Source organism: Humulus lupulus, chromosome 4 (assembly GCF_963169125.1).
Source record: "Humulus lupulus chromosome 4, drHumLupu1.1, whole genome shotgun sequence".
Classification (NCBI taxonomy): domain Eukaryota; kingdom Viridiplantae; phylum Streptophyta; class Magnoliopsida; order Rosales; family Cannabaceae; genus Humulus; species Humulus lupulus.
The window spans coordinates 99,451,955-99,476,162 of NC_084796.1; the positions used below are offsets into that span (position 1 = coordinate 99,451,955).

Here is a 24,208-nt window from a genome sequence, read left to right on the forward strand (position 1 = left end):
ATGATGAAGTTCGCTCTAGGACTACGTCGACACAAAGGGAGAATTCTAGAACCTCTTTTAGAAGCCACCGGTCAGAAACTTCTTGATCAGGAAGTCATCGGTCGTGTAGTTAGAAGACTCTGCCTGGGAATAACCAGACCAGAGCTCCTCAAGAAAAGGAAACTCCACAATATAAAGACGAATATGGTTGGGATGAGGATGATAGTCATCAAACTGACCAGTCAAAGGAAAAAGAGGGCAACGACCAACGAGAAGGAGGAAAGGATAACCCACGTCGTTCGGAGAAGCCGCCACTACATCCTGGCCAGCATCAATAGTGGGAAGGAGCAGGTCCTGCGTAGTAAGCCTTCATAAAAATCAAAAATCAGTTAGGAGGACATGCTTCCCGGAAGGATATAAGGGACGTTATCAGCAACAAGAGGAAGACAGTCCAAGTCGAAGGGCAAGATCTAACCCGCCCTACCGATCAAGTAGAAATACTTGACGACAGTGCACCTGATGAAAATGCCCGACCGGGAGGTCAAAATATTGGAGCCTCGTCAGTTGCGCCAACCATCCAAGTCCAGCTTGACGCGCTAACAGCTGCAGTGCAGGGCTTATCTAAATAGCCTTCCGGGATAGATGTAGTAGACCACAAGAGTGGCAGTCCATTTTGTGCTCGGATTAGAGCAGCCCAGCCGCCAGCAAAATATAAAGCACCAGTGCTACCGGTGTATACAAAAAAAGCAGATCCCATCAGACATGTTGGGAAATTTGAGGACCAAATGGAACTGCTCGGGGTAAGTGATGATTATCAGTGTAGAGTCTTCCCAACTATGTTGTCAGATACTGCCCAGGAATGGTATTGGAAGTTTAAGCTGAATTCCATTACATCATGGAAAACATTCAGGAATGAGTTTTGTAGACAATTCAGTGATGCCCGGACTCCACCAGTTTACGCCAACCACTTGGTAGATATCAAACAAGGGAATGATGAATCTATAAAGAATTATATACAGAGATTCATGAGAGAGCCCAACCGAGCAACTGCTATAGGAGATGAGGGGAAGATGGTTGCCATATCCTCTGGAATCACTTACTGAATCTCTTGGTGGGATAGTATCGTAGAAATCCAATTTCAACACTTCAACAATTTCTTGACCGAGCGGACAAGTATATGAAATTGGATGCTGCAATTGAGAAAGATGAGAATGGCATAAAAAATTCGAGCGGATCAGCTGACCTTCCTAAGAATGGTGGAAATGGTGAAAATGGTATAAACAAACGTGGGAATAACAGGTCTAACCACCATGAAGAAAAGAAGGCTAAGTCAGGTCCAAACGACAAGCCGACCAAGTATGAGCCTAAGTTCACTAATTACACCACTGTCTCGGCCAGCCAGGCAGAAATATATCTCGCGAGTCATCGGGAGGTTCCCTATCGGAAGCCTCTACCCATCAGGAAAGAGATGAGTAAGAGAGACATGAATAAGTTTTGTCGTTTCCATGGAGATTATTGTCACGACACGAATGAATGCAATCACCTCAAGGATGAAATAGAATTTCTTCTCCGGCCGAGCAAGTTGAAAAAGTACCGGGCAGAGAAACACCAAGGAGAAGGAAGCAACAACAATCTTGGGTTCAAACGACAGGGACCCCCACCCTTGCAACCCAAGTCTGTGGACTTTATCTTAGACACTATATGTGGAAGTCCACACTTGGCTGGAGATAGTAACAAAGTAAGTGAGAGATATGCCCGGACACTTCGACATGAGTTAGATGCAACATCAGAAGTCATGATTGTTGAGGACCGACCTCCAAAGAATCCTCGGTACGAGAGTGAATCCCTTACTTTCACAGAGGATGATACTGGACACGTCAGGTATCCTCACAATGACCCGCTCGTCATTACACTCTAGATTGCAAACATGAAGGTAAAGAGATGCATAGTTGATATGGGAAGCTCCATCAACATTATCTACAGGTCATCTTTTGAAAAGATGAAGTTGTCTGTCAATGACTTGAAACCATGCTCTCAAGTTATTTACGAGTTCACTGGAGAAGGATTTTCACCGGCCGGAACAATCAAGTTACTGGTCACAACAGGAGACGCTTCTAGGCACGAGACAGTCATGACATAATTTAGTAGATTGCTCATCGGCATACAATGTGGTGATTGGTCGTCCACTCCTCAAAGCTCTACATGCAGTGGTGACTATATGGCACCTTTCTATGAAATTCCCAACTAGTGCTAGTATGGGATGTATCCAAGGAAACCAAAGGGAAGCTAGGGAGTGTTACAATGCTTCGGTGGCCAAGGCACGGAGGGGAATCAATGATAATAACATGATTGTGTGTGGAGAGAGAAAAGAAGAAGAAGTAGAGGAGATGGATGTCAACCAACACGACGTTGTGAACTTTACAGAGCAGGGAGGTATTGCAGATTATACCGACCAGGGAGGTAATGAAAAGTTGACTAACTAGGCAGAGAACAACCAATTACTAGCTGAATCTTTGGACTTTATTGAAGAAAAATGAGAAAAGGCGAGCCTGGGAGATGTTACCCATCAACAAAAGGTGGCCCGCTATTTTAATTCCAACTTGAAATATCGAAAGTTCTAGGTCAGAGATTTGGTCCTCAGAAAGGTGTTCATCAAAGACCCAGCAGCTGGAGTGCTAGGACCAAATTGGGAAGGATCATATCAGATTGAGCAAGTAATACCACCCGGAACTTACAAACTTTCTCAGTTGAATGGTGAGCTTATCAGAAACTGCTGGAATGGCGAGCACCTGAGGAAACATTATCAATAAATACCGCTTACAGAGTGGTAGCTTGAATTCAAGTGTTTTACATGTTATTTAAGTTTGTTTATTAGCTGGTAATTTGCAGACCAACCATTTATTTTTGGACAATTTTTGTTTGCTTGAGACTCGTTATTAGACACATTTTCTCCTTTTATAATTTAAGAGTAATAAAAGAGATCACGCACAGCACAGTCGGTTCTTGCTACAAATTATACATATGTGTTGATTATTATTTTACTCGAACAGTGTTCAACTAGTCAGTACACACCGGGCAGTGTTCAACTGACCGACATTCATCTGTCCAAGCAGACTGACAGTATTTAACTGGTCAGGTATTCTAGCAGTGTTCAACTGCTTGGATGTTTTCTTTATATTTGATGTGTTTCACGAGTAATAGATGCTCAAACAAATTCGGTCAAGTAGCAAGTGACCAAGGATCTTTCAACCCTCAATCACTTGGGGGGCACATGGGGTATACTGGTATATAATTTAACATAGGAAATAAGAGCACAAGTTAAGATATTTGTTTTTAGGCTGACTTGTAAATTTTCGAAGTCAAAAAATGTCATTAAGCTAACTTTTTTGACAAAGCTTAAATAATTTAGAATTTTTCAAAATTTCAAGTTAGAAGTAGATATTCGTGTGAAAATAAACATTATGCTCATAAAATGTTAGAGCAATAAGAGTGTGAGAAAGTATACTTAGTAGGGACTTATGAAATGTTTATCATTTCTAAGTTAGAAAACTAAGTACTCATGCGAAAATATATAAGGCATAAATCAGAGTGATTTTACTATTCACAAAAAACTTATAATGTTTAAAGTCTAAAAAGACTTAAAATGTTTTAAGTTAAAAAAGAAAAGTAAAGTATAAATGCCAACAGCTCGGTCGTACAATCAAAATATAAATGCTGCTAAGCAGCAATTGTCTTTATAAAAGCATAAGAAAAAAGAGTAATCTACTGGCCAAGTACAAAGTTCTACTGGTCAAGTGCAAAGTTTCCCTGGTTGGGAGAGCACATACAACTTCCCTGGTCGACCGAGCATGCATCACTGGTTGTGTAGGAAGCTCCCTGGTTGGGTATGAAGCCCCTCTGGTTGAGTAGCATGTTTACTGGTTGGGTAAACAGGTCCCTGGTTGGTCAACACCATCGTCAACATCCGGAACCTCGTCTGGTCGGAATGATTGAGTAGGAGAGGCAGGCACAGCACCAGTTGGAAGGGCTGCCTCCTCGACGATCTTGGCTTCACATTTGGCAAGCTCTTCTGCCCTTGCCTCTTCAGAGAGAAAGTCAAGGTTGAGAGGTTTGTTTAGCTTCCATATCTGATAAAAGCAGTTGAAGCAGATCTCTTCATAGCGAGTCAGATCAACTTCATTGTCTTGTTTCAACTCTTCATTCTCGTGAGTCACTTTCTCTAGCTAGCCATTCAATGACTTGTTGGCCTGGATCTGCGTGTTATTCGTCAACCAACTCCCTAAGAGATCTGTCTCAGTCGGCAATTGTTTTCTCTGCATGCTTAGTCTTTTCATGGAGATCTTTCTCAAATTTAGTCAGAGTTTCAATCTTTGCTTGGGCTTCAACCAGTTGATCATTCAAGACCTTGAACAGCTCCTTATAGTCGACTGCTCGACGTTGAGCATGACTAACAGTGATGAGTCCCTGGAGTAAATAACCGAAAAAGTATTCAGAATAAGAACAATCAATAAGAAAGTGAGTGTTTCTGATAAGATGCTTACACTCATAATTTGAGCAAGGTCTTTGTGAAGGACAACTTCAACGCTTTGCTGGGGTAGAGTCTCAAAGGTCTGAGTTGTCGTTGAGTGGTGGAGAGTATGGTCTAGTAACTCTTTGTCATACTCACCAGCAATGCAAAGGGGCTCGCTTAAGTAGGTTGACCGAGTAGTTTGTAGGCTGGCAGAAGAAGGAATTGACGGAGGAGTCCAGCGTGGGATAGTGACTGACTGATCAGATGCTCTCCCCTGGTTAGGTGGTGTAGTCCTCATGGCCTTGCTTTGAGGATTCAAGCTGCTACCTTCACCAGTTTTCCTCTTTTGGGCAGAGGGAGTCTGAACTGCTTGAACATGGTTAGATCTGCATAAAAGTAAAGCAAAGACCTGGTTAGTAGAAACAATAAATGAACATAGGTGAGAAAGAAAATTCTACAGACTTTCATCATAATCATTCTCAAAATGTAAATATGGTTACTGTTAGTAAAACCTGAGTTCAGAAATTCATCGAAAATCTCATCCCCGTCTTCCGATGAGTTGTCTTCTCTAAGGAGATCAATGCTTTTGCCATTGCCAGGCCTGGTACGGAAGGCGGGTCGGTGAGGAATTTCAAGAAGAGACTCTCTAATGATAAGATCATCTGGTCAGCGTGGATGAGGAGATGGTTCAGGAGAAAACTAGTCAGTCACTACTTCGATATCGACATTAGACTGATCAGTTGTATCTGCTTCATCAGTTGTACTGCCCACAACAATATCTTGGTTGTTTTGTAACAACCCCACCAATTGGAGATTCTCCAAGGTGACCAACTGCTCAACATCCTTCTCCTCAATGGACATGTTAGCGATATCAACTGTCAGGAATGCATTTCCCTGGTTGGAAGAGGTTGATCAAAAGGGTATGCATGCGTAAAAGCCAGGTTGTTGGCTTTAATGTCTGGAGTAAGAAAGTATTGCTTATAATACTTTCCAGGATTTGATTTATGGGCAATACCATGAAGATACTTAACCCATTTTTGCCTATGAAAGAGCTAGAAAAAAAACATGTATTCTTGTGGTTGGGTTTGGTCCTAAAATCGAACAAATAATGTACCTCACGAGGGGTAGGTGGGTTCTAGCCCTGGAAGTGGTAGAGAATGTATAAAGTAGATAGGGCTTGTACCCCGTTTGGAGAAATCTGGAAGGGAGAAACATTAAAGTAATCTGCTATTGACCTAAAGAAAGGATGCAAAGGGTTAGTAGCTCCTGCATAAATGTGATACCTAAACCAGGCACAATAGGCACCATCAGGGTTATTGGCTCTCTAGTACGGGTGTGGGCATACCACATTCACTCCTTCAAGTCCCAAAGTTTGAATGTGTATATCGAGCATTTTGGAGTTTGACTTAGAAGCCTTAGCTACGAACCATGAGGGCACGCGATCCTCTTTTTTTCTCGGTTTGAGTGTAGCAGTTTGTTGGATTTCTATGGCAAAAGTCTAGGTAGCCTTTCTCTTGGGTTTACTAGTTTTTTGAACTTGGCGAGAAGGCTTTGAAGAGGCTTTAGTCTCAACCTCTTCTAATAAATTTTCTCCCACAAAAGGCACTCGTTCCACCATCTTTTGTGTTGCTCTACGAGCTACTTGGGGATCTTGTTCCTGAGGGAGTCGATTGGACTTTTTACCCTCATCGGTTGGTGCTAACATTGATGCTTAAGGAACTAATCTTTGTGAAGGAAGTATAAAGCTGGTCGCAGAAGCATTTTCTTGAGATGACGAAGACGGTCTTCCGGAGTTCTTTTTCTTGGAGATTTGGAAGAAGAATTGCTGCTCGAAAGGGTATCACTTGAAGCAGGAGATGAGGAAACGTAGTTTGTTTGGTTGTCACCTCCCCTGTAGTCGAAATGATTCATCTACAAAAAATACGAGGAGGTGAGTAAACCAAATAGAAAATGAATGCAAAGTAAAAATATTTACTGCCCAGTGAAAAATTTTCTGAGCAGTAAAAATATTTTACAGTCCAGATAAAAATGTATGTGAGTAGTAGTGATAATTTGATGCAGTTCACAAAGAAAAAAAAATTTAGTGTCACATGGCACATTCCAAGGCCAACCCGATTGGGTGTTATATGTTTTTGTGTTCAGGTGGTGTTTTGGTTCCCAAAGATGGGTACATACCCGAGCGACTAAGCATGTGATCGAGCGGATGAAGGGACACCAAGGAGCCAAGGCTTCTCAAGCGACTAAGTGTGTGACCGAGCGAAATAGTGAGCAAAGTCCAATCGGGGCCAATGTAAATTTGATTTACTTATGTCACCCGAGCAGGTGGTACGGTACTCCCGATCGATGCCAACATGAATCGGGGTTACCCAAATTGTCCGAGGAGTTAGGGCCTAGCCGACTAGTTAGGCACGGGTTCCGACCAGCCAAGGCAAACCTAATCTGCCACAAACACAATTCCAAGAAGCTCACGCATGTCTCTAACAATGATCACGTGTTCCGAACAGCCAAGGAACTCGATCGAAGCAAGCCAGTCCGAGTGGAAGAATGCCTATCTGATTGGTCACACACACGAATCCGAACAGTGATTTTGTTTTTTTTTAAAAATCATCACTTAGCAAGCACAAGTTCCCTCAAACATGTGTTTCCTATTCATGGAGTACAACAACAAGATCAATGAGGGAATTTCAAGGGTTTCAAAAAGTTTCAAGAAAACTTCAAAGTTCATGCAAACCCATAAACCCGAATATGCAATGGAGGATGGGAAACTATTTTTTCTTCAAAATTTCATGAAATTGAAAGTGAAATTGGCTAAGCCAAAGCCTAATCTACATCAAAACAACCACAAAAGCACTATCCTACAAATATTCATCACAAAATTTCAAGGAGTGCATATCAAAAGTGGGTTTCAGCATTCACCTATTCTAATCAATATTTGGGCAGAATTTTAAAGGACAAAATGCTTAAAAATAAAGCCAAAGGAGGAAGAACTTACCTAAATGGAAGGGAAAACACTTGATTTCTTGAAGAAGCATTTGATTTACTTGAAGGAAATGGAACACGCTTGGAGCTTTGGAGGTGAATCGGCCAAGACAAGAGGAACTTCTTTTTGTGATGCATTTTTTGATTGTGAGGCATAGACATGTGTAGGCTTATTTATAGAGAAATGAGGAAATTTTCAATTACCCTAAAAACTCTTAATATTCTCTTTCCCACGATTGGGAACTAATAAGTGTCATTCTCATGACCTGAAAAGTTCAGTCGTGGGTTTACTTGAAAAGACGGGAGAATATAGAAAGTTGTTTTTTGTTTTTTTGGGACACAAAAAATATTAAATTTACTGGTGAGTCACCACGTGGAGGCAACTGCTAGGATATTATCTGAATTTCTGATTGACTATTCAATTTTTGGAGATTTAGCTGGTCGGACTTTTATTATTTGTGAAAGTTACAAACCGAGCAGAAGCTTTTGGACAACCTCAATAACATTTAGATAGAGAGAAAGTTTATCATATGAGTAAATCATATAATAAACTAAGGGGGAAAATGTTATCCCCAAAATTTCAGTTTAATAACGTGGCAATCAGAAGTGGCAAGTGGCAATGCATGGTCGTCAAGTGGCATATTAATGGTCAATACATAGGTTGACCAAGGGAAGTGTAAAGGTTAAAAAAGGACCTACGGAGTTGTGATATTACTGGTCGGAAGAACATTGGCCGAGAAGATGGTTGTACCTGGTCAGAAAGTTATTTGCCCGACCAGATAAGAATTTAACTAGTCAGGGAGTGTTTCACCCGACCAGTTACATCATAAAGGGGTTTCACTCAACCGGTTACATCAAAAAGGGGTGTCACTCAACCAACTACATCAGAATGAAGAGTTAGTGGACCAGCTATGTCAGATTGAGGAGTGTAGCCGACCGAATGTGTTAGAATCTCAGGGATTAACTGCCAAGTGACTTTTCTAAAGAACCTCAATAACGACTTCAGTCATAATCACCCGTAACTATCACAAGAATCTCTCAGATATCCATAAGTAATAGTCATATTGTTATTTTTTAAATTTGTTTATTAGTTAGAGTTGGTTAAAACAACTAAATATTCCCTCAATTCAAGAAATCTTTCTTGTATAATCCATGAGCCTATAAATAAAGAGCTCATAGCATCATTTTAGAGGATTTTTTAATCATTATTTTGGAGACTCTTACTTGGGGATTCTTGGGGGTATTTTGAGAGAGAGCTTAGAGAAAGAAAGCTGGTATTCTCTAGCGAGAGAAACTTTGTATTTTCCTTTTTACACTTAAGAAACTCAGTTAACTCAGCTTCATCTAAACTTAAGTGTAAGCTTCATATATCACAACTCTAAGTGAATTAGGTTATTTTCAATAAATTGGGGTTGAACCACTATCAAATTGTGTCGTTATTTTCTATTCAAGACTTTCTGTCATTTTGACGTCTACTCATCATTGGCCAAAATCGTGATCCACAATTGTATGTATTTTCGTGGAACCTAGCACTAATAATTTCTGGACTCAGTAGAGTGCTAGAGTTATAACCACTCATTCAAACTACAATAAAACTAAAATAAATTGGGAGAACAAAAAATACATCAATGCTTAACTATAAAAATAGACGACAGAAAGTTTGCATACTCTGGTGTTATACTTCAGTAAAGTTATGTCAAAATCAACATGACTAGAAATTAAATAAATGAAAGTCTCTGTAAACCAATGAATCTCATTTCTTTGTTCCAGGTCGAGCAGGTCCAAAGTAATTCGTCACAAGTCCCATAATAGCAAACCTGTTGTCGAGCATATAAATCAAAATCACTAATAACAAAGAAAAATTATCAAACAAATAAAGCAAAATGCACACACTCGTGAGATTACGAGAGGCATTACTTGTATTAAAATTACCCCTTGCAGAGATAACTTCTATATTCCAATTATGGGAGCATTTTATTCTTCCAATTCCGAGTGCCCAGAAGGAAAAATTGTTAAAGAAAGAGAAACCATTATTTTGAAACTCATAAACCTCATATAAGAAACTTCCCATCTTCAAGAAGTAAACACAACCATTTTATTTGAAATTGCGAAACAAATTAATCATATTTTTCAGTGGTAGGGGCATTTTATTTCTTCAAAGTGACCAAAAAGAAAAGTTTTGTTAAAAGAACCCCCTTTCAAAACTCAGGAACCATCCACAAAGGAAATTGGTTATCTCAAAGAAACAAACAAAGTTAGCTTCAAGAAATCAATACTTTCTGATAAGACTAGCTTTTGCACCTTAACCAGGACTTCTTATGTGTCTTACTCACAAATAGCTTAAGATGTCCATTTTGACACCATAACTCAGAGCGATTCAGTATCAACAGAGGCAGTTAGATTAGGGCATAAAAACTATAGCTTTTGGGTACTCCAATATCAACCCCAGTGATCAGGTGTTAGCTAAGTGAATCTAGAATACTAGAATTGCCTAAATGTTAGTATTAAAACCAAACGGACATATCCTTTATATTTTACTCGGTTGTTATCATCTTAGATAGTAGACATATAGTACTCCATTTCTGTATGTGGGATTTTAGCAAAGAAGCTAAGATGTACCAACTATACAACAATTCAATTCATCTGAACTATACTATAAACTAATCTAAGGCTAGCATCACTGTCCAAAACATGAAATCCACAAAATCGAAATTCGATCCTCCTAAAAAAAACTTACATGAAGGCCATGGAGACCTGTTTGAGATCGGTTTCAAAGTTTTTCATGTTGACAAGCGATTGGGCACAGAATATAATTGCTAGCCACGAGCAAAGTTTGTACTGCATAAATAAATAAAGAAAAATATAAATATAAATACTAATAAATATCCAATATCAGAAAACTCAAAAAATAAGAGTTTTAGTAAAAGGGATAGTGTGATCGGATCTGGGTTCGAACCCTGAACATGACGCCGAAAACGCCAAAGATGACGGCGATAAATCCCGAGTAATCCACCGGCAGATCTTGAGGAGACACTGCTTGCGGCACGAAAGGCCTCGCCGCCGATGGCTGCCGCGGATCGTTCACCGCTGATGCGTTCCCATGAGACGACATCTCTCTCTCTCTCTCTCTCTCTCAAATTTCGACCGATCGACAGACTAATCAACAATGTAGTAACGAAGAGTAGAAGACTTCCATAAAATTTCGTCATTTTATTACATTACTGTCGTTTTTATAACAGTTGTCGCTCAGTTATAATAATGTCGTAGACTGAAGTCCCTAACATGATATTTGTTGGAATAAGCCAAAACATACCTCGCAAGTTGGTAGTGGTATTAACACAAATAAACCCTCAACATACTGTAGTAATTTCGCACGCCCCAAAACTTGATCCAGTATCTGCACCAAAACTTGAAACAACAAGAAACTACATATTGCAACAGAACAACAAATATGAAACAAGTAAACCAAAATACAAAACAATGAAACAAGAACAAAAAATAAACACAGATAGTTATACTGGTTCAAGCCAATAAATCAAGATGATTTATTGACTCTAATCCAGTCTTGGAAACACTCTTGCAATCCTTTATTGATCGAATGGAAATGAGAGGCCAACACAGTCGAGTAGCTTTAGGCAACAACAAAGAAGAACTCTCTCTTCTAATCACTCAAACCAGGCCATAAACTCTGCTTCTGTTGTGGACAGTGCCACTACAGATTGTAACTGAGCTTTCCAACATATACAGCTATTGTTTAACATGAACATATAAGCTGTAGTTGATCTTCTGTTGTCTTTATTTGAGGCATAATCTGCATTGACAAATCCTGTTAGATGCACTTCTTGCCTTGTCTTCTCATAGACCAAACCATAGTTCCAAGTTCCTTTTAAATATCTCAGCAACCACTTAAGGGCCTTCCAATGTTCCATGCCCAGATTTGCCATGAATCTGCTCAATATGCTAAGGGAGTGAGCCAAATCTGGTCTAGTACTAACCATGATATACATCAAGCATCCGAGAGCCATAGCATATGGTATTGTCTTCATTTCTTCCATCAATTCTGTAGAGCTTGGACATTGTTCTTTGGTGAGTGAGAACTGTCCTCCTAAAGGGATGGAGGTGGTCTTGGCATCATCCATATTGAATTTATGAACAATCTTTTTGATGTAACTCGATTGTTTCAGACTCATTTTTCCTTCTGCCTTGTTTCTCCAAATTTCAATACCTAAAATCTTTTGAACTGGTCCAAGCTCCTTCATTTCAAACTCTTGTTTCAGTTTGTCTTTTATACCACTTATCACTGCATTGTCTTTCCCCATAATCAACATATCGTCCACATATAGCAACAAGAAAGCTACTGTGGACAATTCCAGATTCTTGTAATATAGGCAATGATCAAATAATGATCTATGAAAGCCTATTCTGTGCATGAAAGTGTCAAACCTCTTGTTCCATTGCCTTGGGGACTGTTTGAGTCCATACAATGATCTCTTAAGCTTGCATACCAGTTCCTTGTCCCCATGTTCAATTTCGAATCCTGGTGGCTGACTCATGTAGATCTCTTCATCCAGAAATCCATTTAGAAATGTTGTCTTCACATCTAGTTGCTCTATTTCAAGGTCTAGTTGTGCAGCAAGAGATAACATCAAACGAATGGTTTTGTATTTGACAACTGAGGAAAATATCTCTGTGTAGTCAACCCCTTCCACTTGAGTGAACCCTTTGGCCACCAATCTTGCCTTAAATCTCACTGGATCATCCTCATTCAGGCCTTCTTTAATCTTAAAAATCCATCTGCACTTAGTTATCTTCTTGCTGGCAGGTTTATCAACAAGCTCTCAAGTGTTATTTTTCATTAAGGAGTCTATCTCTTCCTTCATTGCTTGTTTCCATTGTTCCTTGTAGGGACTTGAAACTACTTCTTCATAGGAGTTAGGCTCGGGTATGTCAAAAGGTTGTACAGCTGCCAATGCATAAGCTATAATATCTGCTTCTGCAAATCTGGTTGGAGGGTGAATTTCTCTCCTTACTCTATCTCTTGCTAACTGGTATGTTGATAAATCTCCTTGGTCATTTTGAGTATCGGGTTCCTCCTGATCTTCATGAACCACATCACTGTTGGTATTGGTGACTTGATCAACTTGTTCAGGCTCAATTTCAGTCACACTTTTATTACTTGTTTTCCCTGCATCATCACATGAAACACTACCTTTTTCGGCTGTTAGTTTAGACATTTCTTTTTCATTGAAAATTACATTTCTAGCAATTACTATTTTTGGTTTATTATGACTAGAAATGCAAATTCTGTATCCTTTAGTTCCAATCGGGTAACCAAGAAATGTACCTCTTATAGATCTAGGTTCTAGTTTATCCATGGATTGATGCACATATGCACTACATCCAAATATCCTCAAATGACTAAGATTTGGTGGTCTGCCATACCACATCTCATATGGTGTTTTGAGATTTATTGATCTATTTGGACTTCTATTCACTAAGTAAGTTGCTGTAGCAAGAGCTTCCCCCAAAAAAGATTTGCTTAAACCCGAGCTAAACAACATGCATCTAACTTTATTCAAAAGGGTTCTATTCATCCTTTCAGCTATCCCATTTTGCTCAGGAGTTCTTACTACTGTTCTATGTCTAGTGATTCTATTTATTTTGCATAAATCATCAAATTTTGTATTAATGAACTCTAAGCCATTGTCAGTCCTTAGAGTTTTGATTTTCAAATCAGTTTGATTATCAACCTGTGTTTTCCATTCTTTAAACATTTTTAAACACTCATCTTTAGTAGCTAAAAGATATGTCCATACACACCTATTGAAGTCATCAATAATAGAAAAAAAATAGTGTTTGCCCGAGTGTGTTGGCACTTTGTAAGGCCCCCACAAATCAGCATGCACATACTCTAATATTCTTTTAGTGGTATGCTTAGCTACAGAGAATTTAATCTTATGTTGTTTACCTAAGACACAGGCTTCACAAAATGGTAAAGTACAGGTTTTTAGATCTTCGATTATACCTTGTTTATGCAACTCTTTTAGTCCTTGCTCACTAATGTGCCCGAGCCTTTGATGCCACAAACTCATATCTTGTTCTTGGCCTTTGACAAAGCTGGTTTCAGCAGCTAGAACAGTTTCTCCCTGCAAAATATAAAGACCGTTAGTTTTGTCTCCTTTCATTACTACTAATGAACCTTTAATAACTCTGAGATTTCCCCTTATGGATTTGTATCCATATCCTTCATCTTCAAGTGCACCTAAGGAAACTAAATTCCTCTTCAAGTCTGGTATATGTCGAACATTGTTGAGGATCATAATTTCACCATCAAAGTTCTTTATTGCCACCCTTCCAATGCCGACAACCCTGCAAGAAAAATTGTTATCCATTAGAACCTTGCCACCATCAATAGACTTATATTCAAAAAATGACTCTCGGCTAGGACACATATGATATGTGCAGCCCGAGTCAAGAATCCATTCTTTGCTGGATTCAATTTCAGATATTGAAAACAATTCTCCATCACTGGAGTAATTGTCTTGATCCTCAGCTACTGCTACTGTTTCCTTTTTCCTGCTGTTATAGTGGCTTTTGCTATCTGTCTTGTTCTCATTTTGGTTTTTAAACGAGCCTTGTTGTTCCTTGTACTTAGGACAATATCTTTGTAAATGGCCTGGTCTACCACAGAAGTAACATTTTCTGGTTTCCCTTCCTCGAGATTTTGATCTTGAGTGAGAGTGGTGATGAGCATTCCTTGAGTTATCATTCCTTGAGTTATTCCTTCTTGGTGACCTGCCTCTGGCTATCAGATATGCCTCATCTTTTCTTGACTCTTTTTCAAGTTGGAGTTCAAAATCCTTAGACTTTAAAGCTCCAAGAACATCTTCAAGAGTAATTACATCTCGGCCATACTTAATGGCAGCTTTAACTTCTTGGTATGCAATCGGTAGAGACCTCAATAGGATGATTGCTTGACTTTCTGCATCAACTTTGTGACTTATGTTTGAGAGACCAACAATGATCTCATTAAACCTGTCGATGTTCTCATCTAATGACAGTGAAGGTGTCATCCTGAATCCATACAATCTTTCAAGAAGATTGATCTTGTTTGATATTGAAGGCTTCATGTACAACTCTTCCAATTTTTTCCAAAGATCCTTAGTAGTCTTCTCAGCAGTCAATTTCCTTCTGACATTGTTGGAGAGATGCATGATGATAGTATAATATGCCATCTCCTCCATTTCAGCCATTTCCTCTGGTTTCTTCTCGGCTAGAAGTTTCTCATCTCCTAGAACTTTGGAAACCTTCTGATGTACCAAGATCCCTTTGAGGCTTTCTCTCCACAGTGCAAAGTCTTCGGTTCCATCAAATTTCTCTAGCTCAAATTTTGCCATGACTTCTTCAAGAGAGTTAAAGATCTTCTTGACAGATCTTGCAGCGGAATCTTTAAGTTCTTGGTGCTAGAATTCTTGAATTATGGAACCTAGCTCTGGTACCAATTGTAGTAATTTCGCACGCCCCAAAACTTGATCCAGTACCTGCACCAAAACTTGAAACAACAAGAAACTACAGATTGCAACAGAACAACAAATATGAAACAAGTAAACCAAAATACAAAACAATGAACACAAGAACAAAAAATGAACACAGATAGTTATACTGGTTCAAGCCAATAAATCAAGATGATTTATTGACTCTAATCCAGTCTTGGAAACAATCTTGCAATCCTTTATTGATCGAATGGAAATGAGAGGCCAACACAGTCGAGTAGCTTTAGGCAACAACAAAGAAGAACTCTCTCTTCTAATCACTCAAACCAGGCTTGCATATTCATCTACATATGCAGCCTCTTACATCAACCCGAAACCCCTCTAAGCCTACTCTTTCCTTAGCTCTCTCTTTCTTTCGAACAGCTCTCTCAAGTTCTCTGACTTTGGAAGCCTTTTCACTTGTTTCTGTTTTTCTCGATGCCTTTGAAAAGACATTACGACCCTTTATATATGCATGGTAATAGTAGAGGAAAAGACATACCGTTAAGTTAGTTAATGGTTAACTAACTTAACTGTTAATGCATAAAAGAGACTTATAGGAACTAATATACCACACATACCTACATAAACCACCCGCACTTAAACTCTTTGTGGTGGAGTCTGAGATTGTGAGTTGTATTTTTTGTGTAGTGCAATGCGGTATGCGATTGTAATTAAGATTCAAATTACACCGTACTGCTTTTTTATAAATAAGTTGTACCTACTTTTAGCTTAAAGACGTAGAGGAAGACTTGTTCATTGGCAGATTCGATGTAGATGTCACTCACCAATGGTCTGTTTGCCCCCTCGAGCAGAAAGGTCTAATCATTATCAATGCATATCCTAGGTATTGGGAGTAATTCTAAATATACATGGATCTTAGACTTATGGTCAGGCTATAAAGATTACACAATAAATTAATACAATATTATAATTGATTCATGATGTAGGTTATGAGAAGGGGTTATAGGTTTATAGTCTTCCACGTAGTAATTTTTTCTCAACATGGGTTCTCACTCAATTGAGGGGAATAAATGATGAGATGTGATTAGAGATTAGTTTTGGGCGCCAAATCTAACCTAAATAGCATCTGTTAACATTAATTAGGTTTACTATTGGGTATTACACATTACAAAGCTCATACTGTGTAAGATATTTAATTGGGCTCGTTTACTACTAATAATACTAATTTCATTGTTAGATGGAATTTTTACACAACTCATTACAATAATATTTAATATTACTATATAAATACTCGTAATATTAATTTCATTTTTATATACAAATCTTAACAATTTTTAGATTTAATTAATAAGATTTTTTTTTAAATACCATTTATTGTAAACCATGAAAAATGAGATTTGTAATCATAACTTCCCATTTTACTATCGTTTTCACATTGTCATTCATTTCAAAAAATAAAACAATGTCTCCCAAAAAATAAATCAAAATTGTGATCATTTCTCTTCCCTCTCTTCCAAACAAAAAACACAAAACCTTCTTTCTTCTTCCTCTTCCCACCTAATGGTTTCAACTAGGAGTGTCAGTGCCCTCACATACCCATAATTTATGAGTTTTCTTCTCAACCTTCCTAGCCATAAACCTCAAAACTTCAACCAAGCTTTCAGCAAAATTCAGAACCAAAGCCATAATTCTTATCCCCACAACTTAACCAACATACCTAATCTTATAAGAAATTCACACTCTTATAAAACACTCAAATTCAATCCAAAACTAGCTAACAAAACTAGGCTTTATGCAAACTTAAACCTTAACATGATTTAGCAGAATTCTAGAAAAAACTAACTTGAATTCTTACCTCAAAATGTAGTTGAATCCCTTAGCTTTAAATCTCCAAACTTTGAGCCATAATTCCCAAGTTTTTCCCAGCTAATTTCCCTAGTTCAATGATTCAATTTACCAAGAACCCCTTAAGCATATTGAGAGAGAGAGAGAGAGAATGTGCAAAAGGTGAGAGAGAGCTGAAAATTAGAATTTTCCTGGGTTGTTTCTGGCTGAGTATAGAGTCCCCACAGAATATATCCTTTAATTTCAAATGACCAAACTGCCCTCCTTGGATTACCTAGCCCTTTAATTTGTTCTAGGGGTAAAATAGTCTTTTCCCCGGTTCCCGATACTTCCTCAAGTGTTCCTAATATTTACCAAATAATCTCGTCGTGTCCAATTAATTAACAGATATTTATTCATTACCCAATAAATCCCAAAATATTCTCTATATTCCCAAAATACCCCTAGGCTCACCCCAAGTCGACTATTAAACCCCGTTGTGACTATTTCGCTAATCCACTCACTAGGATCGCCTCGAGCCATGTTCTGCAAATATATCCACATAATAATGTGCTCTTGACCATATATCACATAAAATCACATTTATGCCCTCAATGGGCCAGAATTACAATTATGTTCTTATAAGCTATAAAGGGCCCACATGCATATCTAATACTCATAAACATGCATATAATATATTCAAACAATCATATTAATCATGTCTGCCACATAGTCACACATTCAACTAATTAAACATACATATAACCAATTATGGCCTCCCGACACGCTAATCAAGGCCCTAAGCCCTATTAGCAATTTTGGGTCATTACAACTATCCCCTCCTACTGAGAATTTCGTCCTTGAAATTTACCTGAATAACTCGGGATACTGATCCCGCATCGTTGACTCAAGCTCCCAGGTCGCTTCCTTGACCTTGTTATTCCTCCACAATACCTTGACTAGAGGAATCGTCTTATTCCTCAGAACCTTGTCTTTCCTGTCTAGGACCTGAACCGATCGCTCCTCGTATGACAAATATGTCTGCAACTCCAAACCTTCATACTTCAACACATGAGTCGTATCTGAGACATACTTTCGAAGCATAGAAATATGGGATACGTCGTGAACTCCTGATAACGACGATGGTAGTGCCAATCTGTAGGCCGCCTGCCCGATCCTCTCCAGAGTCTCAAAAGGTCCTATGAATATAGGACTCAGCTTGCTCTTTTTCCCAAACCTTCTCACCCCTCGCAGTGGTGAGACTCCTGGAACTCCACGTCCCTACGCTTAGGATTAGCATAGCTTTTCTGTCTGCGAAGCAAAGCGAGCATTCGAGCTCAAATCTTCTCGATAGCTTCATTAGTCTTCTGAACCAATTCTAATCCCAATACTTACTCTCACCCATCTCATCCCAATGAATGGGCGACCTACACCTTCTTCCATATAACATCTCGTAAGGAGCTACTTTAATCGTTGATTGATAACTGTTGTTGTATGAGAACTCAATCAACAGAAGGTACTTACTCCAAGACCCCTCAAAATCCAACACACATGCTCTAAGCATGTCTTCCAATTCCTGAATTGTAACGCCCTAGATAGCCAAGACCGTTACACAGTGTACTTATAGAGGTGCAGGACTTGCTAATCAAGTCGTTAATTTGAAAACGTGTCACTAAACATGTAAAAGCTAAGGTTAAAAAGGTTTTGGTCTCAAAAGACTCATTTCATATATTTAAACTATAGTAAATGTGGGATCCCATATGAAAACAAAGTTGGAACAAGTTTACAGACTCCCAAAAATACATGAATATCAACTAGCCATACTAAGGCAAAATAGACAGTCTTTAGGTTCCATGTCCTTGCTTAGATCTCAACTGTGGCGGCCGAGCACCTGGCTATGTACATTCAGCTCGCTGAGCTCTCCAATCAAGGCTGATCTACTTTGGCCTTGCCTTTACCTGCACCACATGGCACCTGTGAGCCAAGGCCCAGCAAGAAAACATCATAAACAACTCAAACAATAATAACAGGCAAGTAATTCAATACGCATGTATTCCCGTCAGATAATCCTCAACAGGTATTCAACATATACAATCCAATTCAAGATATATTCTACCACATATAATACTCATATCACATAATATTCAGGGCCGACGACTTAGGTCGCACCCTCTGTTTAACCCACTGACTCCGGCCCGCTTAAACCGAGCTCAGTGCATAATAAGTTGTCCTCGGCTACCAGTGGCCGAGCGGCGCCCTGTGCTCTGGTGTAACCCTTGGCACCCTTAGGCCGTTGGTTCACCAAATGGCTTGCTAGGCATAATACCATCTTTTCAAGCATTTACAATAGGGAGCCCTTAGTCCCGTCACATATATTCAACCAGGTGTAGTTTTCTTACCTTTAGTCTGCGCGGTTATTGAATTACGAGCAACGCCTCTCAAGCACGATCCATTCCCGAGCCTAAGCCTTTGTCACCTAGTCACAACCAAAGTTTAGGGTTCCATTAATACTCCAATATAGGTTTCCAATTACAAAACTAACTCTAGCGATTTCAAATTCCACCAAGCACGGTGGTGAAACCAAACCCGAGCACACTAGACCACCTTCTCGTGCCTAAAACCTCAAAAACTCATGTGTGCAACCAAGGACTGCGGCCCCCAAAGCTTAGCCGCGGCCCTTCCCCAAAACAGAACCAACCCCCACGCTGAACCACACACGCGCCGCGACCCTTGCCTTGGGCGCCGTGGCGCGCCCCCTTGGCTGAACCTCCTTGGCTCCTTTGCATGCTAGGGCCGCAGTGCTCTAGAACAGAGCCGCGACCCTCCCCTTCGAACCCAGAATTTATACCATTTCCAAGTCTGAAACCTCACCTAAAACCATCCCAAGTTTCCCCAACTCCTAACCAATTAATCCCAACTCCTTTAGCATGATCCAAATAACATAATTCCTGAGAAAACACAGCCTAGCACACCCTAATCCTCTCTTTTCAATTTCTGAAACCCAAGAGCTATGAACACTCAAACCAGCCACTCAAACCCAATTTAAAGCCTCTAAACCAGGAGTTGAAACTTACCTTTGCTGTTGAATCACTTCACCAAGCCATAGCCAAGCTAAGTTCCCAAATTCCCTTCTTAATTCTGCCTTAGAACACCAAAACCATATTTGTTTCAACATTTAACCAAAACCCAGCTAGAACTCAGAATTCAACCACAGAAGATAGAATTAGATGCTTACCTTAATCCCTGTTTCAGTTCTTGATTTACTCCTGAGCTAAACCTCCAAATCCTCACCACAAATCCCAGAAATTCTAGCTTGTTTCCCCTTAGTTTTCTGTGTTTTCTTTCCTTTGTTTTCCCTTGAGCGTGAGAGAGAGCTGAGACAAGAGTGTGTTTAGTCAGTTTGCGTTTTTCTTCTAAAAGCTTCTCTATGTCTAACTTATCTGTTAAGTTAATCCCGAGGCTCGGGGTGCCAAAATCGTTCCCGAGGCCAAAATGGTAAAATCCCCCAATATTCCCGCCTAGACATCCTAACCTCAAATATATCTCCATATATTTATTTTCATGACCCGATAGTCCAGATCACTACCCGTTATCTAAAAATACTCCCGATTTATCCAAAGTCATATCTTAAGCCCCGTTGTGACTTTCCCCGCTATCTGACCCTAGAATCGTCTTGAGTCGTGCTCTGCGAACCTGTCCACATAATAATGTGGTTCTCACATATATCACATATTTATTTCATATCGCATTACCACATAATATAATCAATTATCATATAAACTTTAATAAACATATAATTACTCATTTAATCACAATTATTCCATTAATGCCCTCCTGGCACACTAATCAAGGCCCTTAAGCCTTATTAGCGAATTTGGGTCGTTACATGAATGGTCCCCTCAGACTATCCATCTGTCTGACGATGAAAGGCTGTACTGAACTTCAGCTGAGTCCCCATAGCCTTCTACAACCTACCCCAAAATTTGGAGGTAAATATGGGATCCCAATCTGATACTATAGACTTGGGAATCCCATGGAGACGTACAACTTCGCATACTGATCCACAGTATAGGTCGTCTTCATTGGAAAAAAGTGAGCTGACTTGGTGTATCTGTCTACTATCACCCACACTGAGTCATGTAGCCCACTATTTTGGGTAAACTTCCCACAAAATCCATAGTAATATCCTCCCACTTTCATTTGGGAATACCCAAAGGTTGTAGCAACCCCGCTGGTCACCGGTGCTCAGCCTTCACCTGCTGGCAGGTCAAACACTTAGCCACATACTCCACTACATCTTTCTTCATCCCAGGCCACCAATATAAAGTCCATAGATCCTAATACATCTTCGTGGTGCATGGATGGAGTGAGTATGGTGTAGTATGGGATTCGTCTAGTGTCTCTCGTCTAATACCCACATCTGTCGAATACAAATCTGACCCTTATGCTGTAATAAACCAATCTCTAAAATTGAATAGTCCCTAGCCACTCCAGCTAGGACATCCCCTCTAACTTCCTGCAACTGTATATCATCCATCTGACCCTCTCTTATCCTCTCTAGAAGAGTTGACGATAAGGTAATATTGTCCAACCGACCCACAACTAGCTCTATCCATCTCCTCTTCCAACTCCTTTGATATCTGTGTAGAGCTAAACAACTGTTCCGAGCCCCTCCGGCTTAATGCATTTGCCACCACATTGGATTTCCCTGGGTGGTAAAGGATATGACAATCATAGTCCTTCACCAACTCTAGCCAACGCCTCTGCCTCATATTCAGATCCTTCTGGGTTCAAGCTCTTATGATTGGTTTAGATCTCGCACTTTTCTCCATACAGGTAATGCCGCCAAACTTTCAGTGCGAATACCACTGTTGTTAACTCTAGATCATTGGTAGGGTACCGTTGCTCATACTCCTTCATTTGTCATGACGCATAAGCAGTAACCTTCTCATTCTGCATCAACACACATCCCAATTCCCACCTCGATGCATGACAATATACCACAAACTTCCCTCCCTCCGAAGGAAGACTCAACACAAGAGTAGTAATTAGTCGTCGCATCAATTCCAGGAAGCTATTCTCACAGTTATCTGACTAGGAAAACTTCAGATTCTTTCTTGTCAATTTTGTCATTGGTGCAGCAATCTTCGAGAACCCTTCCACGAACCGTCTATAATCTCCCGCTAATCCAAGGAAGCTCCTAACCTCTAAGGTGCTCCTTGGCCTCGGGCATTCTCTCACTGCCTCTACCTTAGATGGATCCACCTTAATCCCATCTTAACCAACAATATGTCCAAGGAATGTCACTTCTGGTAGCCAGAACTCGCACTTCTTAAACTTGGCATACAACTGGTGCTTTCTTAATCTCTGCAATACCTGTCGAAGATGTTGTTCATGTTCCGCCTTTGAATTAGAGTAAACAAAGATTTCTTCGATGAAGACAATCACAAACTAATCCAAAAAGTCCTTGAACACCCTGTTCATCAGGTCCATGAATGTTGCTGGGGCATTGGTCAGACCAAACTACAAGACCAAGAACTCATAATGCCCATACCTCGTTCGGAAGGCTGTTTTCATAATATCCTCGTCCTTAATCCTCAGCTGGTGATAACCAAATCGAAGAACAATCTTCGAGAATACTATATTTCCCTGCAGCTGATCGAACAGGTCATCGATCCTTGGTAAGGAGTACTTATTCTTGATGGTCAACTTGTTTAATTCTCTGTAGTCTATACACATTCTCAAAGTCCCATCCTTCTTCTTCACAAACAAAACTGGAGCGCCCCATGGCGAGAAACTAGGTCTAATAAACCCCAAATCAAGAAGTTCTTACAACTGTGTCTTTAATTCTTTCATTTCCGCTGGAGCCATCGTATATGGTGCCCTCGACATTGGCTCTGTACCTGGTGTTAACTCAATAACAAACTGAATATCTCTATGTGGCGACAGTCCTAGTAAATCCTCAGGAAAGACGTCCAAGAACTCACATACCAACCTTGTCTCTCCCGGCCCTACTGGCATAACTTTGGTGGTATCCACCCCCCTAGCTAGAAAATCTATACAACCTCCATGTAATAGGTCTCTAGCTCTCATTGCTGATATCATGGGTATGCGGGGTCCATGCACAGCGCCCACGAAAATAAAGGGATCCTCACCTTCAAGCTCAAAGGTCGCCATCTTCTTCCTACAATCTATAGTAGCCCCATATCTCACCAGCCAATCCATCCCCAAGATCATATCAAATTCATCCATACTCAACTCAATCAAGTCTATTGATATTTCCCTACTATCTACCATCACTGCAGTGCTATAACCCATCTCTTATAAACTATCAGTTCCCCTGTAGGCAATATAGTCCCAAACCCCGTAGTATAATTCTCACTAGGTCTACACAATCTATCATTTATCTTACTAGAAACAAACGAATGTGTAGCACCAGAGTCAATTAATATAGTATAAGAGGAGCCAATGCTAGAAAGCAGACCTGTCACCACTGAGGGACTAGCCTCGGCCTCTGCCTGTGTCAAGGTGAACACTCGAGCTGGAGTTAAGTTGTCCACCTTCCCTGGTTCCTCCTTCTTCGCTATTGGGCAATCCTTCTTGAGGTGTCCCACCACCCCGCATAAGTAGCAAGACTTTGCCTAACATTCACCCAGATGGTGCTTCCTGCATCTGGTGCACTCTAGATAACTTCTTTGTGTCTCATTGCCTCCCTGGTGGCCACCCTGAACACCCCAACCCCTCCTATCAGGACCAGCAGTGGTCGAAGTGTCAGGGGTCTTCCTCTTCAGATCACTGGGGCCTCTACCCCTACCAAACCCTGTGGATGGAGGCACTGCCCTGCGAACATCCCGTCTCCCAGCGTTCTCCATCCAGATCTTATTTTCTGACTCTTCTGTGGTAAGAGCCTTCTTAATAGCTTGAGCATAAGTTGTCTGCCCAGACACTGATGTAATCCTCACATCTTGGGCTATCATGGCATTAAGCCCCCAGATGAACCGGTCCTATTTGGCTGCATCTATAGGCACCAAGTCTAATGCAAACTTCGCCAGCCTATCAAACTTCAGGGCATACTCTGTAACTTTCATGTTGCCCTGTACCAGCCCTGTGAATTCATTCACATTCGCTGCCCTGATGGCAACATTATAATACTTCTCATTTAATGGATCTCTGAACCCATCCTAACTCAAAGTAGAAATATCCCTGGTCTTTGATGCCACCTCCCACCAAATACGAGCATCCTCTCTAAGCATATAGGTGGCATAGGCCACCCTATCATTACCTTCCACCTGCATGAAATCCAAAATGGAAGTAATCATACTCATCCACTGCTCAGCCTTCAGTGGATCTGGTGCCCCCGTCAAAGGTTGGAGGATATTGTCTCCTGAATCGCTTATAAAGTGACTCCCACCTGTTCCCC

At 40.2% G+C, this 24,208-nt stretch overlaps 1 protein-coding gene and 1 long non-coding RNA gene across 2 annotated transcripts; both read right to left on the reverse strand.

Annotated features, from left to right (window-relative positions):
* Positions 1-3,535: 3,535 nt before the first annotated feature.
* On the reverse strand, positions 3,536-8,020 carry LOC133830664 (uncharacterized). Its single transcript, XR_009892163.1, has 3 exons — positions 5,002-8,020; positions 4,521-4,875; positions 3,536-4,443 (listed from the first exon to the last, which is right to left on the reverse strand). It is a non-coding gene; the product is annotated as an uncharacterized LOC133830664 (long non-coding RNA).
* A 1,033-nt stretch (positions 8,021-9,053) lies between these two features.
* LOC133830663 (protein Asterix) lies at positions 9,054-10,761 on the reverse strand. The gene is made up of 3 exons (XM_062260680.1): positions 10,425-10,761; positions 10,206-10,306; positions 9,054-9,285 (listed from the first exon to the last, which is right to left on the reverse strand). Exons 1-3 carry the CDS (start codon positions 10,578-10,580, stop codon positions 9,222-9,224), a joined length of 321 nt encoding a protein of 106 aa, XP_062116664.1. The 5' UTR covers positions 10,581-10,761; the 3' UTR covers positions 9,054-9,221.
* Between the last annotated feature and the right edge of the window lie 13,447 nt (positions 10,762-24,208).